A 20530-nucleotide genomic window follows, 5' to 3' on the forward strand; every position below is an offset into this window, starting at 1 on the left:
AGTGGACAGCCTTCTTCCCCAACTCCTGTAGAGAGACCAGCCCTAAGTCTACTAAGTACTGATGCAGATTTACTGAAATACAGTTACTTAACAAGTGCACCTTTGTAACCAAATTATAGAGCCCATCATTGTCTTGCACCTTTCTGCCTTTTAACCAGCCATCTAGTGTTTTGACTGAAGTCAACCAAATCAACCCAGGACAGACTTGAGGTTGTGTTTACCTGAATTTAATTCTGTACTCTTCATTTGTGAGTCATAAACCCTCTATCAGGGTATCCTTCATGAGACAATAAAACTCTGCATCTACCTCATCCAGTGTCAGGAGCCTACCCTATACTTTCCTGAGAATAGCTTCCAGAGTAGTGAGTTCCAGAGTCCCTGGTGTAATTTTCCTCATTTTATAGCGTCTCTCAAATGCTGTAAACCACTTTGTGGTCGTCAACATATTTGAGAACAGTCTCTTTGAGGATTTTGAGATCAAGAGTTAATCTCTCCCTATTTTGTCTGTTGCTGTCACCATTCACCAGTGCTAGACCCTTCTCAGCCTTCTCTTTTTCTATAGCCAGGAATTTTGCTTCAAGGGCTGCTCTTCTGGCTTGCCTCTCAAGAAATGCTTCTTCATCATCTAGCTCTTCTCTGAGCCTTGAGGTGCCTGGTCCACCCCCATTAGAGGAAGGCACTCTAGGTACAGTTTTAGGGTAGATGTGAGGGGTGTCTCATCACATTCTCCTGTGAGTTTAGGGGGGACAGTCTCCTGGAGTACTGCCTCAACTGTGATGGTCACTGTCCACCTCCTCCTCTAGAGGTATGCCGGGGTCCTCAGTAAAATGGGTGGCATCAAACTCAACGAGGAGCTCCTGGGGCTGTGTGCTTTCGTAGGGTTTGAGCCAGATTTGATTTTGCTGGCTGTATAGAGGTTCCTTAACTGCTTCCTACTAAGCTGCAGATAAGGGGTCCGGTTGAACTCCTGGACTATCTCGTCTGTACCAGACATTTTTACCACAGTTGGGACCATTTTAGAAAATTGAGAAATTCTAAAACACTTTGTGAGGCCCAACTGCGTAGTATACTTTTTAAAATCTACCGTGGACTAGGGGATTTAACACAAGTCCCTAACAGTTCAGATTAGACAATTTAGAAAAAATTGAAAACCAAAGAAGTTTGAAAAAAAAGTCAATTGTGGGTTTCTTCGTGGAATCACCTATTGACCAAGTGGTATCAGTAAATACAGGGTCTTGTACCCCACCTCTGGTCCACCAGTGTAGGAAGCTGGCTTTTTATGTGGTAGTGCCAATTTAAGGGCACACTATGCAAAAGATACTGACAACCCTTTGTGGTTTACAAGGCTTAAATGAATAATCCTACTGCTGCCACCAATGTAGGAAGCAGGCCTTTTATGTGGTAATGCCAATGTAAGGGCACAGCGTGCAAAAGGTACAGACAACCCTGTGGGAAGCTGGGTTTTTGTTGCAGTACCCCCCCCCCCCTCCTCCCCCCTTTTACCTGGTTTTGATGCAACTTTTGCTGAGGTGTACTGGGTCCCTGCTAACCAGGTTTCCAGTACCAGTATTCTTCCCCTACAAACTGTATCACAATTGGCACAACTTCAGAAACCCCTGTAAGTCCCCAGTAAATGGTACCCCTGGTGCCTAGTACATTGGGACTGAAGAGTATCCACTAGGGTTGCAGCACAAATTGTGCCACCCTAGGGACCCCTCGCCAAGATCATGCACACTGCCATGACAGTCTCCGTGTCTTGGTGCAGAGAAAACTGAGGAGTCGCCATGCCCACAGATACTGCATGAGGTATAGGTAAGTCATCCCTACTGCAAGCCTTCCTGCCCTAAGGCAGGGTGCACTATATCACATGTGTGGTCATATCTGCCTGAGCAGATATGACCCTACAATATCTAAGTCCGTTCTTGAATATTGTGCGCTGGAAAGCTATAGAAAGTACATGGGCTTGACTCCTGTCATTACGAGTTCCCCAGCACCATGATGGAATCACTATACCCAGGGATGTTTGGTACCTCTTAATAAATATACACTGATGCCGGTGTTGGATTTATTAATACATGCACACAGGTGACACCTTAGAGGGTCCCCTGAAAACCTACCAAACACTGATGTGGTCTTTGACTAGTCTTAGCCAGCCTGCCACCACCAGCCACGTTTCTAACCTCATGGGGTGAGAGCCTGCACTCTGAGTCTGGTAACAAAGCCTGCTCTGGGAGCAGGTGTTTGACACCTCCCCCAGGCCGGAATGGCATTCCAAGGCAGGAAGCTTCAAAGGTGATGCCGCCTTTGAAATGCAACCCAGGCATCTCCAGATAGTGGGGTATGCCAACCCCCCTCTCCTGCTGCACATTTGGTGGGGGAGCACGCAGGACAGTTTGTTAGATTAGGTGGTGGGCCCACATTCAGCCAGTTCCACCCCTAAGGTGGGGCAGGTGATGTGGACCCCACTTTTCAGTTTTCTCCATCTTGATGGAGAAGGGATTAGCCAATTGGGGTCAGGGTGGTGCCAACTCCACAAACATAGTAGTCAGATAGAGGGTATAGACACCCTAAAGGTAGGTAGCCCATTGGCTACCTGTCTTCCCCTGTAACACCCCTAAATTTAGTATTTAGGTGGCACCCTTGGACCCTGAACTTTAGATTCCTGCTGACCTAAGAAGGACGAAGAGCCTCAAAAGCAGAGAAACACAGCTGACTTGGCCCCAGCCCCACCAGCCTGTCTGCATTCCTCATCAAGAACTGCAGCAAAGTCAACTCGTCCTGCAGCTGCAACTCCGAAAGCCTGGGAGGACTGCGTGCCTTCGAAAAAGAACCAAGAGTCTCCCATGGAGTAGCTTTGCTACTCTCCTGCAGGCACCCAAGAATCACTGCAAGACCTCCGGACTGCCAAAAACCATACGCCGGAAAGCACCAATGCACCTGTCGCTCCAAGCCAGAGTTGAAGTGGGCTAACGGTGCCAGCATGGCCCCCCAGCCCAGCAGAGACAAAGCCCACTTTGGACTTGCCCACTGGAGACTTCCAGACGCCGCCTGCAGCCTCTTTGTGGAGGCCCCCTCAACTGCAACTGCTCCTGGTGACAAAAACCTGTTGCCAAAGGACCACTCAGCACCCATCACCCTTGGCCCCGGAGAAGAGAACCAAAAGTGCCCCCACATCGCTGGACATCGCAATAGTTGAGCCCCCTTACTGGTTTAGCTCGACTGCTCCCCCAGTGCAAGCCTTTAGCTTCTTTGTGACTGGACCGATCCTCCGTTGAAGTAAAGGGGGCACCCGAAGCTGTAATGCACCTCTGCACTCAGATGCCCAAGAGCCTCCCAAACTGAACTGTTGGTGCTGCCTTGGACCTTGTCCCATACACACCTTAAGTCCAGAAGATTGGTCCCATAAGTTGCTGCTAAGTACCTGTATGCTGCATGTTTTTCCTGCATAGCTTAACATTACGAGGAAGACTTTCAAATATGATTTAAAGTATCAAAAATCACAAAAAATTCCGTAACTCTGAAAAATACACCTCTGCACCCGGACAACTCATTGCCTCCTGGGTTGACTTGTTGGTGCTGCCTCGGAACTTGTCCCATACTCACCTCCAGTCCTGGGGAAGGGTCCCATAAATCGTTGTTAAATGACCGTAAGCAGCATATATTTTCTTTATAGCTTAACATTGCTGCGAAGTGCTTTAATCAAGATTGAAATTATCAAACAGTTGTTTACTTCAAACCTGCTATTTTAAACAGTACTTACCTTTGAATGAAGTTCATGGTTTTACAAATTATATATAAAGAAATGTTATTTTTCTAATTTGATCCTGGATTTATTCTTTAAGTGTGTGTCTCATTTATTGCCTCTATGAGTACAACAAATGCTTAGCACTGCCCTCTGGTAAGCCTATCTATTCACCCACAGTACCACAAATAAGCATTAGTATTACCTACTTTTGCCTCTGTATACCAATCTGTCTCACTGAACTCTCTGCACAGCGTATTTCATTTTCGTACACTATATAGAGATTCAGATTCCTACAGACCCTTATTGGTTTACAGAGCTTAAATTAATAAGCTCAATTGCTCTATTTGTGATAATGAGGTCGAGCAGTTTAGGCTATCAGAGGGTAGTGTTAAGCATTTGTTGTACACACAGAGTCAATAAATCAGAGACACACTCAAGAAGAAACTCGAGACCAATTTCGAATAGTAATACATTTTTATATAATTTTAGATATCCATTTCATGGGAATCAGGTAAATACTTTCGGAATTTTAGATTTTTGCAGTATTAGAAAAATACAGTCAAATTACGGTGTTCAGGTATGATGGGCCTTGTACGCGGAAATATTATCTTGTGGTAGAAACATACACTGCGAAGGTACAATTTCAAAAGGTTTTGGAGGATACTTTTAGGGATTTAAGGTGTTTACAGGCCAAGGTCCTAGAAACCACCAGCAGTTTGGTTTACCTGCCCTGGTGTGTCTGGGTGCATAGGTGCTGGTCGCGTTGGTAGCCTCTAGGGCTATGTGGAAAGTCAATGGCAAAGACACCTGCAAAAGAAAGTCGGCAAGTGGGGACTCGGGGGTCAAGTTCGGCAGAACCCAAAGTGGGGCTCGGCTCTTAAAGGTCTCTGGGACACAGGGAAAAAGTCGGTTTTCGTAAAACCGGGCTGGGTGGCTCGGGTGCAGAGGTGTTTTGGCTGGGGGATTGCTGTGGCTTTGGTGCCCTCGTGAGGGACAGAAAACAGGACAGCAGGAACACTGTGTTTGCCTCAGTGATCCAGGGAGTCCCTCATCGGCTGGTCAGCTTCTGCGTCGACGGTGCCTTGAGTGGGCACACAACAATCCTTGGTTGCGGCAAATGCTCCAGTACCCAGGGTATTTGTGCTGGGCGACTCTTGGAGGGCCTGGCGTCTTCAGCCTCGGCAGAGAGATGGAGCTGGCCTCCTGGAGTTGAAAAGACTTCTTCCTGGCAAGATGGTTTCTTGGTGGACCCGATGGTCAGCAAGTCGAGGTACAGGGCATGTGTGGTCAGTGCCTGCAGCTGCATGGGGATTGCTCCTCCACCCCAAGGGAGATGCTGCTTGGTTGTTGAAGGGCTGGACAATCCTCCACAGGCTTGGGAGGATGCACAGATTTTGGATGAGCAGGGTTGGTGCAATTGTCGAGGTGCCAGCAGTAAGGCAGGGTTTGGTGCCAAATTCAGGTTAAGTCCTCAGTTCTCTCGGTGACTCTTCTCTTCTGTCCTCCTTCGGTTCCTAGGTATTTGAATCTGCATTTCTGGTGCCAAGGATCCACTGAAATACTGAATTCCGGGGTAGTAAAGGAGAGTGTGAGGTAGTAGCCAATGAGCTACCTAACCCTGGGGTGACTATACCCCCTAAATGACCACTTTCTGTGGAGAGTGGGCATAACCCTGACCCAGTGTTCCTGGTTTCACCAAACATAAGGTTGTGAAACTCTTTTTGGAGTGTCCACTTCAGGTGGCCCATCTTTGGAGTGTGCCTAACCTGATAGTGCAAACACATATTGACGAGCTAATTTTCCTGTCTGCTCTGGTACCATATGGACCTCAGGGCAGGGGGTTGTATCCTCAAGGTCTGGAGGAAGCCAGGGTCGCATATCAAAGGTGGCAGAAGCTTTGTAGCCCCTGGTCTTGATATGCTAAATCACTAGCCATCCTTCTGGAGGTGTAAACGCCTCCTGCCAGAGCAGGCATTGTTCCCGACCTCTGAGAGCGTTGGCTAATCTGGGCAGATGGGAAAGAAACTGGAAGAGCCCAGTTAGCCAGCACACTAAATGACTGGTAGGTTTCAGGGGTTACCTTTAAGGTGCCCTCTGGGTGCATATCATACTAAATCCAACACTAGCATCAGTGTGGATTTATCAAAACCAAGTGTTTGATTCGAAATACAATTATTCTCAGTGAAGCCATTATGTAGCTGGGTAACTCATAATGACCAGTGTCCAGTACATATGCTTAAAATGACTTCCTGATCACTTTCAATGTTGTGACAATGGAACCAGACCCCACAGTGGCATATCTGCTCAGGGAGATATGTTCTCACATATATTATAATGCAACCTGCTTTAGGGCTTAAGGGCATGCTGTAGGGGTGACTTACATATATATATATATATATATGCAGTTTGTATGCCCATGGCACTCAGGGAGTGTGCTATGTCGTGTTTTCAAAATGGCTTTTACCATTTCACGCATCCTGCAATGGCATGCTGTGTGCAGTTTTTGTGTGGGTCCCTTTGGGTGGCACAATTCATGCCGCAACCCATAGGGACCCCCCATGCCCTGGATACCAGAGGTACTGTTTACTAGGGACTTACAGGGATGCTAGAGTCCTTGCCAATTGGGTTACAATTAGACATTTACCTGTTTTAAGAGAAACAATACTTGCACTGAGGGCCTGGTTAGCAGGTACACAGTGCACTGTCAGTCGAGAAGCATCAGTACTAATGCAAAAAGTGTAGGTGACCATGTCAAAAAGGGGCACTTTCCTACAGCCTAACACTCTCATTGGAGGATGTTATCAGTGATGTCATCAATGATGTCATAGAACATGCCATGAGTGTTGTAATATATGAGGTCATAAGCAGTGCATGCCGGGGCCGCAAGTCCTAGTTAGCTCTCCTAACTCTGTGTAGAGTTCAGTGGAGTGCAGTGTTGCAGAGTAGAGTGCCAGAGTGCCGTGTTGTAGAGAGGAATAGAGGGGCATAGAGAGCAGTGGAGTAGAGTACAGTGATGCATCGTAGAGTGCAGTTGTGTAGAGTGCATTGGCACAGAGTGCAGTGGTTTAGAATAGATTAGTGTGGCGTACAGCTGATTGGCGTCGAGTGCAGAAGCGTAGAGTGCAGTGTTGCAGTGGCGTACAGTGGAATTGTGCACAGTAGATTGGTGTAGAGTGAGATGGAGAAGAGTGCAGTGGTTTAAAGTAGGGTAGCAAACAGTGCATTGACATTGAGTAGGGTGGTACAGGGTAGAGTAGAGAGACTTAAAGTGCAGTGGTGCAGTGTGCACTGGTGAAGAATAGAGAAGAGGGGAGTGACAAAGAGTTAAGTGTTCATGGTGTAGTAGCACAATACCATTACAGACATCACATTTTCAGTTTGCACAGGCATACCGTTTTCACGAATAAAACTATACAGTGCACTGATGAAGATGTGTAGAAATGGCATCACCAGGTGTAATCATTTGTTTTGATCATATTAAAGCATTTGTTTCCAACACACTTCAGAAATAGCAAAAAATGTACTTCATGTGTGTTCCTAAGTCTGATATATTCTACATTACTTACACAATTCATTTAAAGGTTGTCGTGTGGTAGAAAAAAACTTTCCTACCCCTAGTGTCTAGCAAGATTGTTACATAAATCCTCTCACGTTAAAGTTAGAAAAAGGAAAATAAACAGGCGCCCTCAGAAGACAGCGCCTCACATTTAACCTCAAACTTTGAATGCACAGCAAATGTGACGAGATTTACAGGCCTGTTTACAGTAAACATGGTTTAGGCAGTGCGAGTGACAAACTGAACCTGGAGAGCATAAAGCAAATAAATCCAGCAAATAAAAAGCCAGAAAATATGAGTTACAAACCACAAAGTCAATGGTATTCAACAGACAGAATGCATTCCTATGTCAACATTCTGAACGTCCCCACGATGTCTTTAGCAAAGTAGACAGCTGTGCTGTGACCTAAAAAACAACAAAAAAAGAGTTTAGCCAAGTAGAACTTTCCAGTTCCAACCACTAGATGGCAAAATATGCAGAGCATGTGAATCTAGAAGAGCTGCAGGCAGCAAACCATTGTTACAGGTAAGTAACTTGTTTCTTAGCTATCATGACATTTTATGAGAAAGGTTGCGCTAACATATGCCCAGACGTTTGTTACACCCCAAAAGGGTTGGTGGGAGAACCCTTGATAAATTTAAAAGCTTGTTTATGCAAGGAAGAGAAAAAACGATTTTCATAAAACCACTTTTAAGGGACCACCTGCAGTTAAATACATTTAATGCCCTATACAACATTTAGCAAAAATGTAAGATTCTTGCATTCACCATGCGTATAATAAGAGTCCATTTGTATACGATCCTTCAGAATGCAACACTTGGCATCCTGAGGAAATATTTCCCTGTGATTATGAACAATGTCTTTGTTAGCTCAAACCAACTCAGAACCACCTTTGCTGCTTATATTGTTCCTCTCCTTTGCAAGAATCTCAAAAGGGAATGCTTTTATAATTTCTAAGCTCGTTAAGTTGTATGCAATGTCTCTCAGCATTATTTGATGTTTAAGCCATTTTTTATGTTAAACTATTGTGCAATGGGACAATTTTTACAAATGGCGCTTGGAACGTGTACCTTCTACTTTAAAATATATTGTAATTGCTGGAGTTTGTATATTGGAATTCTTTAATGCAGTATGCATGTTAATACTTTGTTTTGTTCTGTATCAAAAGAGAGACTTGATCAGTAGATTTGATGAAATTCGAAATAAACTGCATTAAAGTACAGCCACCTTATATCGACATCTTGTAAATGATTAACTAATCTTCATGCAAGTAATATCTATACTTTGAGAGTGATTGCATTGTGTGCGTTTTTTGCTATACCATGCTGAGTTTGTAACTTCCTACCATCCGTCTTAGTCCAAAGTGTCTGTTACTTATCTCGTTTGAATGTATCCGATTTTGTGGCCATGGGTCATCAGTGCTCAACAGTACACACCATGATACGGCCCAGTTACCAGATTGCACAAGAACTAAATAATAAATATAACTAACAACCTTATTGGTGCCTTCACCATCTATCAATAAATGTCCAATTGGTCGTATTGAAAACCTCCAGCCGTTTTGGAAGAGGGAAGATAGACATCTCTGACGTCAAAGGCTCCTTAGTGTCTTTTGTTGGACCGTCCAGTATCTGATTAGCAGCATTAACAAGAAGGCCCATCAGCCAGCCCTCTGTGGTTAGGCCTGCTCAGAGGAGGAAATCTATTTGGGTGTTTAAAGAGTTTAACAGCCAGTGGCTCCAGGCTTGTCTCTGGCATGTTTTCTGATCTATTGCAGTGTTCTGAATAGTCTAAGAGAGTAACATCAATGCAGTATGTATGAATCTGATGTATTTTAAGCAACTTTTACCTAAAATACCAACGTTTGCACTCTGCTGGCGGTGCTGGTTCCCTAGCAGTCTCCTGAGCACACCCCTCAGCTTGAGCCAATCGCGACGGACGGGGGAGGAGCCATAGGTGGGGAACCTGTACTTATGACTGCTGCAGCACGGGAGCGGGCACTTCATAAATTGTGCTGCTACCCTGCGGACTGCTGTTTTACTCGTGCTGAATTGCCTTTTTTTATAACTGTATGAATCTGATGTATTTTAAGAAACTTTTTACCTAAAATACCAACGTTTGCACTCTGCTGGTGGCGCAGGCTCCCTAGTGTTCTCCTGAGCACACCCCTCGGCTTGAGCCAATCACGACGGGCGGGGGAGGAGCCATAGGCGGGGAACCTGTACTTATGACTGCTGCAGCGCGGGAGCGCAGCGGGCGCGCCGGTGGTGCACCAAAGGCAAGCCCGTCTGCGCCCATCCGAACCCGGACGGGCCCAGTGGCCATAAACCATGCCCAAATCCTCACTTACTCCTCGGAGGAACTTCGAAAACTCCATCAGGCGTCGCTCTCACTCAGCCCTGTCATTTGTATGCGCTTGAGCTTAACCAAAATCCTTCCGACACGGAGATCCTTCCCAGAAATCTCAGAACCCATTTTCCACTCGCCTCGGTCACCGGGTACTACCTAACTTAAGTACACAGCACTACGTATGTATGGGAAGCGGCGTTTACTTCGCATGCGTTTCTTCGCATGCCGCTACTACGCGGTCGTTAGTACGACCGCGTTGTTAGTTAGCATACCTTTACTACGCAATTCGGAACTACGAATTGCAGTAAGGGGGAGAAGGTGTTGGATTTAAAATCCAACACCTTCCCTAGTGTCCGCATAGACTGGAGTTGGAATAGTAAATTATACTATTCCAACATCCAGCACCCCCTTACTGCAATTCGTAGTTCCGAATTGCGAAGTAAAGGTATGCTAACTAACAACGCGGTCGTACTAACGACCGCGTAGTAACGGCATGCGAAGAAACATTATATATTCCGTATGTATTATCTAAACACACGTTCCCTAGTCAAACATCAGCTTGATGTTTTCCTGCTCTTAGTGTCTGAAAACCCAGACATCTTCCTTGTAACGGAAACATGGTTTCCTCTTGACTCCAGCCCTGATATCCTCTCTGCATTGCCTAACGACTACTACATCCTCCACGTGAATCGCCCACCAGGAAAGATGGGTGGTGGAGTAGCAGCGATCCATCAGTCAAGACCACAAATTCACTGCCATTACCTCTTTAAGTCTCCCTGCAGTGGATAATATCGTCATCAAATTAGAGTCCAACTTATCTGTGTTCTGGTCTACAGGCCCCCACAGCACATACCCATGTTCCCTCTCTCGCTGAGTGAACAAATAGCCAACCTCATAACGAAGTATGCTAAAATACTGTTAATAGGCGACCTAAACTACTGGTCTAATGACACACTTGGCGGGCCTCACTCTTGCCGAATTGACTGACCTCTTAACCAACCTAAACTTTACCCAGCACCTATCTTCAGCCACACACACAAAGGACACATATTGGACCAAGTCTGGACCACTAATCCTACAGTGTCTGCGCCCACGATCCTACCATGTATATGGTCTGATCACCACCTTATAAAATTCACGGTAACAATGCCTATCAGTAGCAAGACCCCACGGCCGAGGGGGGTATGATTAGGAAATGGGGTGCCCTTAACAAACAGGAATTTCAGGACACATTGGCCAGCTCAACCCCTACCTTTGACCCTGATGTCGATCTCCTGGAAGCAAATATCTCAGCCTGGCTAGTAGCGGCTAGTGATTTACATAACCCGCTCAAAAAATGAAAACGTTCTCGCCGCTCTGATGCACAGAAATGGTTCTCTGATGAACTAAGAGAACAAAAACTGGCCCTTCGTCGAAAAGAAAGGAAATGGAGACTGAACGATTCCCTAGAAGAAAAATGCCACTATTCGGAAAGCACGGAAAGAATATAAAAAAGCTATTATTGCAGCTAAGGCCGCCCATTTCTCCTCTACAATTTTAAACTCTCACAACAGGTCGAAGGAAATCTTCTCTATTGTTAACGAACTATCTAACGCAGATAGAGTCCTACCTAAACCCACACCTACCCAAGAACTCTGCGATTCTCTGAATAACTACTTTCTGGAAAAAATCTCTACTATTAAAGCCAGCATCCCAATACCCATCTCCAATGAGACACCCCTTGCTATGATGAGAAACCCTTCCACCTTGGATCACTTCCCGGCCATTAGTACCCAGACCTTCCTGGACCTGCTGTCCAGAGTAAAATCCGGCTCCCCCATGGACTGCAGCCCACCTCATATCCTAAAAGGCACACACTCCGCCATGGCCCTCCTGAATGAGACCCTCCCGCAGGGCCGTGTCCCTAAAGTATTCAAAGACGCAGTCGTGGTCCCTCTCCTAAAAAAAACCTGGAGCAGACCCTCAAAATCTGTCAAACTATTGCCCCATCTCCCTGCTCCCTTACCTGGCCAAAGTACTGGAAGCCCACGTGGTTGTCCAACTTCATGGAACATTGTGCCTATCTAGACCCTCACCAAGCGGGATTCCGGCCCGCTCAGTCTACGGAGACAGTGATATTGGCAGTCCTGGGCACTTTACGAGATTAAGCTGACAGAGGCATCCCACAGGCCCTGGTGCTATTAGATCTCTCGGCCGCCTTCGACACGGTAGATTATGGTATTTTGAAGGACCGTGTCAGACGGGCCGGCATCCAGGGCTCAGCCGTCAGCTAGATCAGATCCTTTTTTGAAGGTCGCACTCAAGCAGTACACTTAGCCTCATTCACAGCACCCAAGCTAACTACATGTGGGGTCCCACAGGGATCCTCACTATACCCCATCTGTTCAATCTCTACCTCTTACCTCTGATTCAGTCCTCGAAGGAAAGGAATGTTACCACCTTCAAATATGCCAATGATCTACAGTTAACGTTCACCATAGATAACTCACCTAACTCAGTCCTTGAATTCCAGGCCACCATGCTTCACAATCGCAAGGCAAGACTGAACTAGTTCTGACAGGGAGCAGTCAGATCTTCTGGGGCCCACACTACTGGCCTACGGAACTTGGATCCCCCCCCCGAACCCTCTACCCCTGTCAAGAGCCTTGGGGTCACCATAAATAATGACCTATCGTTAAGATCTCAAGTTGGTGCAGTGGTCTCATCCTGTTTCTTTCAACTACGAAAGATCAGAAAGATCAGCCTTGTGCTTACTCACGCATCGCTGATACAGGTCGTGATAGCCATGGTGCTATCACACTTAGACTGCGCCAACTCAATCTACCTAGGCATGCCACTTTTCCTAATCAAGCGGCTTCAGATGCCTCAGAACCAAGCAGCGAGACTGATCCACCAGCAACACAGATGGTAATCTGCCAGACCTCTTTTAAAAAAACTACACTGGCTCCCCATTCCCCAACGCACTACCTTTTAGACGGGATGTCTAATTTTTAAATCGCTACACGGTCAGAGACCCAAATTCATTAACAGCCTCTTATCTAGGTACACCCCACTCTCGCAACCTCCGCTCAGTACATCTCCAGCTACTGACCACCCCTGCCTTCAAGCTAAAACGACAGGGAGGATATAGGTTTGCATCCTTGGCCCCAAGACTGGAATTCCTTCCCTCTGGAGATTCGGTCATGTACTCATCTTCTGAGGTTTAGGAAAATGCTTAAGAACTGGCTGTTTGTACAGGCTCACGATTTACTCCCTCCACTGGTTCCGGCAAGTCCTAGAGTTAGCGCCATGAAACCTCTTGGTGTACGTGCGCTGTATACATTTTTTATAACATAACATAACATGTCACTGCAGATCTGCTATGATTATTGTAGCTGGGGCAGCACTCCAGTGGCTGACATTGACATGCTGTTGATTGTTTTCCCATATGCAGCATTGTACACATTCAAACTACCACTTTCCTCCTTTTCTTCCAACTTAATATGGTGGGTTCGTCACACAGAAGTAAAACGCATAAAGGTTTGCCCATTGAAGACAGAGGAAAAACCTAAATTCCATACTTTTCACCAACTAGACTGTTAGCAGAAAGAGGTTGCTGATGGTTGGGTTGTCCACAAAAAGGACAGGGATTTGCTGCCTAACTACTGGTGAGTCAGACCAAAACACTGCAGAGGACAGGATGGAGTAGGTAAAATACAGCAGCATATCTATTAACTTAGTAACTAGAGCTATTTTTGGTGCCTGTAAATGCAGAGAAATAAAGGGCCTGCCACCCTTTCTTTGGATGATGTGCCTCGAACACTGAAGAAATGGGACGTCTCTGTGTCACTCCTTTATATGTGAGCTAGGCCAAATAACAAGCAAAATAAGTGCAAGTGAAGTGAGAAAGATGACTCAAAGTCTGACATTGGCAAGCAGTCTCAAGACGGTGTATGTACTGCAAGGAATCTGAGTTCTTGTCTAATGCAAGGAAACACAGCGGTACATGCAAGCCGAGAAGTGTTCCTGACACATATATACGTTCTAAACTATGTTTCTCCAGATTTTGTTACACCACAAGGAGTTCTTCATACAGTCTATTGAAAAAAACCTTTAAAAATAATGCACTGCATAATACAGATTCCATCTGTCAATCTTTCTTTTTGTCTTTTCTTTGCAGGGGCGTGGTGCACTCCAAGACATTGACCAGCTCTCCCTCTTTAAGCCTTTATGTAAGTTCAGTGCCTCTGTCAGGACTGTGCGAGATATCACGCCTTTGTTGCGCAGAGCCCTGGCTGCTGCTCAGTCTGGTACCCCAGGTAATTATCTGCCCAGTATAATTAAGAAATACAAATAAATATATTTACAGTGTACCCCGGTTCTGACCTGCAGACGTTTTGTTCAGAATTCTCGAAAACAGAAATAGAGAGGGCTTTGTGTGTACCTTAAAGGGTATTGCTTTCTCCGCTCATTCTATTGAGTTTTTTGCTTTTTCTTCTGTCCCTTGCAGTATGCTTTGATTGCAATGCACCAATGACAATTTTATATCTGAAAAGTACACAATATCATCCCGCAATCAATTCTTTATATTGTTTATGTATTTTATTCATAAAGCAATACTTTGGTGGTAATTTTCATTACATTATTCTTTTTGACTCGTAAGTTTGATATCAGGAGAGGGGTGCGCCAGGGGTGTATCCTGGCCCCTTCCTTTTTAACCTATATAACAATTTCCTCGAGAGGGTCCTTTCGGACATAAAAGCAGATTGCCCACAGGTGGGAAAGCGCAACCTGCCTTTTCCTACTATATGCAGACGGTGCTGTACTTATGGCGAGGACAGCTAGGGGGCTACAACGCCTATTGAATTCCTTTGTTCATTTCATGGAGGACCTGGACCTGCTGGTCAATCAGAGTAAATCGTTTGTTATGCAGGTGGGACCTCGTACAGGCAAAAATGTATCTTTAAGATGGGAACCTCAGTTATCCCCTTAATCAATTTTACCTGGGAGTAGTGTTTGATGATGTATTGAGTTGGGGCCCTCTGATTGCTCGCAAGAAAGGGGACTTGGTCGGGGCGACCGCAGCTGTTTTTAACCTTGCTTCCAGAGTGGGAGAAAATCTTGAAAATCTACAGGGCGAAATGTATTGCAAAGGCCCGTTGTGGGAGCGAGATCTGGGGTCATGTTGGGTTGGAGGCTATGCAAATTGTAGAAAACACCTTCCTGATTCTTTCATTACCGCAAAGTATCCCATCTTATGTTGTGGTTGAAGAGCTGGGGATGGCCTTTCTTTCAGACATGCTGGCTTTCCACCATTTAGCATTATGTTTACAGATCTGGGCTAAGAAAGACCATGCCCTCAGCAAGAACATTTTAAAAGACTTTACCATGCTAATTGTATCCAATGGCTACAGTATGTAAAAGTAGGCTTCTGTAGTCTGGGAAGGGCAGATCTATTTGATTACCCAGAAGGCACATGAAGGAGGGATCATACCTGGGCTAAAGTGTTTTTTCTGACGGCGCTGTGGTTATAGAGAAGAAACAGAGCTCCGCAAGCCCAGCGTACGTAGGTACATCACACTCAAAACAGTATCAACTACTGAACCATATCTCCTAGAGATCAAAAGCATTCATGATCGCTTCTTATTGACCAGATTTCGGCTTGATCTTTTTCATTATCTCATAGTCCACCCACGTGGTGTTCATAGAGGGCAGTGTCTCATGCCCTGTGGCTGCGACTGCCAGTCTACTCATGACATTATGCACTTTTCAATGTTTTGTAGCTTTTAAGAGGTTCCCCGAAATCATTTTATTATCCTGATTCTTAAAAAGGCTTGTTTTAGGAGGGTGATACCCGCTTTTATCTTTTTACAACTTCTCTTTAATGACACTGTATTGTACACACTTCATTTATTAAGAGCCATTATTAGGCTTAGTTCAAGTTGTGATTAATTCTGATAGTGAGATTTGCACTGTTTTATCCAGTAAATCGGTCATATTGGCTGAATGGTTGTCGTTAATTTGTACATGTGTGCTATTTTGTTTATATGCGATGTTTTATTAATGTTTGCACAACTTTTATGGTTTTATTGCAAAAGAAACAAATAAAGTTTGATATTTGAAATTAGAATTATTTGGAAATGCTTGGGATGGTCATGTCTAGTCTGTTTGAGCATGCACTGGTGATTAGTATTTGTTCTCTGACCATGAACGTCTCAGTCAGCAGCCTTCCGGCATTTAATTGGTGAATAAAATGTATGGGTTCTATTCAGAAACTGCCTTTTGAAGTATATTAGCAGTGCTACAGTAGCATAGCTAAAGTACTACAAAATACTATTCACACACCTACAAGTGTAAATCTCCACCTCACCTAGCTTTTCTATGAGGAGAGTCTCTGACATGTAAGCCTACTATTTTGTAGTAATTGAGGGAAGGACCACAGGGAGTGGCTTAAAAAAGGGGCATACTTACTGGCAGCGGTTTAGTGATTAGTAAGGAAGGGGGTTAGGGAGGGTTGAGGGCAGTTAAGGGGGACATACACCCACCTACAAAAAAGTAAACCCATTGCTGTTCACAGACTGCACTTCCAAAGTTACCACACCCAAAAAGGGACCCAAACCAGTAGCAAATTACTCCAGCTCAAAGCTGGAGTACGTCCAGCACCACACATTGCGAACCACTAGTACTGCATCACCCTCCTATAGAAAATAATAGAGGTAGGGACTTAAAATAAACCCCGTAGGAAATGATGATGAATTAAATTGTTTAAAATAGTTATAAATATAAATGTAGTTTGATGTTTAAACAATCTAAAAATAAAACTCTGACCCAGGAGGGCTACCTGCTTGAAGAGATTGACCGGATAAGCGCAGCTAGACACTGTATCAACCATATAAAAAATACACTGTTGGGCCTGACCACACAATATATGTGCTTGAAGTGGATCTGTACTGGGGGAAGAGGAAGGCTCCTGGAGACTGGGAGATCTAGATCATTGGTAGATGGAGGAGGGGGGGGGGGGGCTGATAGAGTTGGAGTAGTATTAACTGATATGGACATCTCTGACCCAGCTCCTATATGTTAATGTATTGCTTTGTTCTTCAACACTGTAATAGGGCATTAAATGCTTTGTACTTTCAAATCTACCAAATGTACACCTCAACTTATTAGATCGGACTGTTGACTCTCTACTGTTATATTGAAAAACAATAAAGAAAGATAAAAAAAAAATACTATTTATTTATAAACTATTGTAATAACCTTTTGAAATTATAAATGAATGTAACCTTAATTTATATTCAAATATAATCAAATTACTTTTATTTATATGCATCACTTTTAATAATTCATGCATAATTAAATGTTTTTTTTATTTAAGTGGGAATTTATTTCGAATTTAAACTTCAGTTTTTTATAATGTAATATATTTAAACTATCTAACAATTTTATTTAGAAGTACTTAAATATATTAAGTTAATTTACTTTAATATACAACATAAAATATTGTGACTATTTATTTAGTTTTAGCGGATTAAACTGTTGTGCTTTTCCCTGTATTTTACCATTGGGTGACTTCACAGTCGAGGTGATGTCCCTATGGTAAATTACAGGAACAATGTAAAAAGTTTATTACACTTTATAATTAGAAACAAATATTTTTATGTTAAACATTAATGTAAATTAATTTTGTTTATTTTAAATGTGGAACAAAATAAGAAAATACTACACTATTAATGTGATTGTCCATTAAATATGTCCTAATTTAAATACATTAAGTTTAAATAATTTTTTCTGAAATTTAATCAGTCAAGACTAAAAGTAAGAAAATATATGTTGAGGCAAATGTGGCTGTAGATACAAATGCTTTGTGTGCTCCTGCCATCTAGTGTTGGGTCCGGATGTGTGTAAGTCGTTTTTCTTTGAAGAAGTCTTTTGAGTCACAAGGTAGAGTGACTCCTCCTCTTGGTGATAATGTGCATGAGCATGGACTCTATTTTTAGATTGTTTTCTTTCCGCCATCGGGTTTGGTCTTGTCTGCTTGCGGTCTGGCTTGACACCCCCCTGGTGTTCTTTTCGGTTCACTCATAACCTTCCCCTTCTTTGGTATTGTTTTCGATCGAGCTACCAGTTTCCCTTGCATATCGTTGTGTACACTTTCAATCGAGCCAAGTTCATCTCGACAACAGCCCCTCTAGGGTCTTGCCCTTCGGGGCCTTTCTTCAGTCTTCATCGCGTCTTTTGAGAATGCTGTGCTGATAGTGGAATGGACGCCCTTCAGTTACTTTCCTTGCTGCCACACGAAGTATCCTTGGACCGACTTTCATCAGGTCTGCAATCTTTGTCTGTCACCCTATCACAGCGAGAACGATGGCGACGCGTGTCATCCTTCCTTCCAAGAAAATGCTTGAGACCATCATGCACGTCTACTCAAGATGTTGCGGAGGAGCATAGAAGATACTCTGGACTTTTGAGTCACGGCGACGTCTAAGAGGAACACCCTCAAACATCAGCTGCAGAGGAAGAGGCTTTTCCGTTGAAGGCAGTTCTGTCTCCGACCATGAAATCGACCTGGAAATAGAGGACATAACACCTGCTTCACAGTCCGTGAGTACGGTACCCCCCTCCTACTCCACACCATTACAACCAGCCTTTGGCTAAAAGACATTCATTCCCAGTCGAACATCATACAGAGGTTCTCGGTCAACCACTGCTTTCCGGCCGTGATCAACACCAAGAAACTGCTTAGGACACCCTGCCCTCCGGCTCGCCACCAAAAAAGCATGCCAAACCAAACCATCCTTCTGCATGGACCACCTTGGTCTCGGACCAGCCGTTGGTGCCCACCAGACCTTCGGTTCTGAACTGACATCCAGCCTCCGCTTCGACACCGAGCAGCTCCTTAGTACTGAAACAACTTTCAAATCCGCATATTCCCAAACCCATCTCGAAGCTGAACTCCAGCCTGTCCTCCATCGACAGCAACAACAGCTGGACTAGAAGTAATCTTGTTATCCTGCCTCATGCATGTCGAACTCTCTTCCGCCCTTTGACACCGGCTCCTCTACCACCCAAAATACAGTTCTCGTTCCAGGAGGCTCTGGACGCTCCAGTCCTTGAGAAAATTTGCAGTCCTTTACCTTTTGCACCACCTTCACCCTCCCCACCTCATTTTCTGAAAGACCCACTTAACGTTTTCATCAGGGGTCTCCAAACTCTGAAACAGCAGAACATGGTGGGAACAGGATACTTTTGATACTCCTCTACATACCGATCCATGGGATACCTATGACAAAGACCTCCCAGGGGACGCGGACCCATACCTCTATCCATCCCGACCTTCTCCTACTGATGACTCTACATCACATCAAGAGCTGATACCAGAGCTGCCTCTTTCCATCAGGTGGAGCTTCATAAGGGGCCCTTAGATGAGCAGGTTTTGTTGAAACCCTCTCTTCCACTCCCCGGTCCACACAAAACCTCCCAATGCTTGCGGGCATCCGTAGGCATACTGATAATATTTTAAAAGACTCTCTTGGGGCTAGAGTCATTACACCCAGGGTGGACAAATAGTATAATGCTTCCCCTTCTGATCCCATGTACATTAGGGGCCAACTTCCACCAGACTCGTTAGTAATCATCACGGCTCCAAAGTGGGCAAAATGTATAAGCCAATGGATATGCCCCACCACGTGATGAAAAAAAGTAAAATGATTGATGCGGTGGGCAAAAGGGTTGTGGCACAATCTGGCAGTCATTGGCGCATTGCCAACTCTATGGGCCTTCTTGCAAGGTATGACCTTTCCCATTGGGACAAGATAGAGGATCTGTTCCAGTACCTCCCAGAGGAGCACAAAAAACAGAGTCAGGAACTTGTCGCTGCAAGCAAGCTAATCTCCAACACTTCAATTAGGTGTGCCTTAGACTCAGCTTATACTGCAGCCAGGGGATTAAATACCAGCATTCTATTGTGTAGGTATGCTTAGCTTCCTATTTCTGGTTTCAAACCAGAAGTTCAGCAAAATGTGCTAATCATGCAGTTCAACAACAATCCTCTGTTGCCCCCAGGTGGATCAGACCTTAGAAAGAAATGAAAAACAACATGGAAATGGCAAAAGCTATGGGAACTCTGCAAACACCAGGTCTCTGTACTTTCTTTTGCTACCCCTCCTAAAAGGAGCTACACCCACAACCAATTACTTCCCTCTTGACCATACACCTGTCGGGAGGTCTATTACAAAACTTTCTACCCACATGGCAAGCGGTTACATCAGACCAGTGGGTGTTGGACATTATTCAACATGGTTATTGTCTGGAGCTCATTACCACACCTCCCAACATTCCACCTGGCAAACTCAGGCTATCACTGGAACATCAAACACGGTTCTATATCATTGCAAAACGTTGTTTTACCATGCGTGTTTTTGCAATACAAATATTACAAGGCATACCATTAGTACATGTTAATATTTAGTCACATGAAAAAGTCTTCCACCACGCATACATTCACCACACATATCTTTATGAGCAGTAGTTCACAAAGACACTTTTTGAGGCCTTACATCCTGTGTTTTTCTTCCATGACATGGGGACTAACAGATATTTTAATAAGCACTTAGAGCCCTATTCGCCAAGCAATATGTTACTCTGCAACTGGAAATACTCACAGCCAGACGTCAAGAGGCTACCCCCAGAATATCTATATTTTAGTCATACATTAAAACTCTCACAACTAAATGTACCTACAATTTATATATACAGTCATGTGAAGACTGCGTATGAACTGAATCTATTTTGAGTAGCAGAAAGATTTACAGAAAAAAAGGTTGCCTGCTTTGAAAACAGTCTGTAGGCCGAATCCGCACTTCAGTTTCGTTTGAATTTACCACCAAAAGGAGGGCTA

At 44.4% G+C, this 20530-nt stretch overlaps 1 protein-coding gene across 7 annotated transcripts in view; it reads left to right on the forward strand.

The window, feature by feature from the left end:
- Positions 1-20530, forward strand: part of HACL2 (2-hydroxyacyl-CoA lyase 2) — a 1062010-nt gene that overhangs the window by 358932 nt on the left and 682548 nt on the right. For all 7 annotated transcript variants that reach the window (XM_085638401.1, XM_085638399.1, XM_085638396.1 and 4 more), the window contains exon 5: positions 13811-13949. In XM_085638401.1, the coding sequence (XP_085494527.1) occupies positions 13811-13949 (139 nt within the window). The remainder of the gene's footprint in view (positions 1-13810; positions 13950-20530) is intronic.

This window comes from Triturus cristatus, chromosome 12 (assembly GCF_964204655.1).
Source record: "Triturus cristatus chromosome 12, aTriCri1.1, whole genome shotgun sequence".
NCBI classification, from domain to species: Eukaryota; Metazoa; Chordata; class Amphibia; order Caudata; family Salamandridae; genus Triturus; species Triturus cristatus.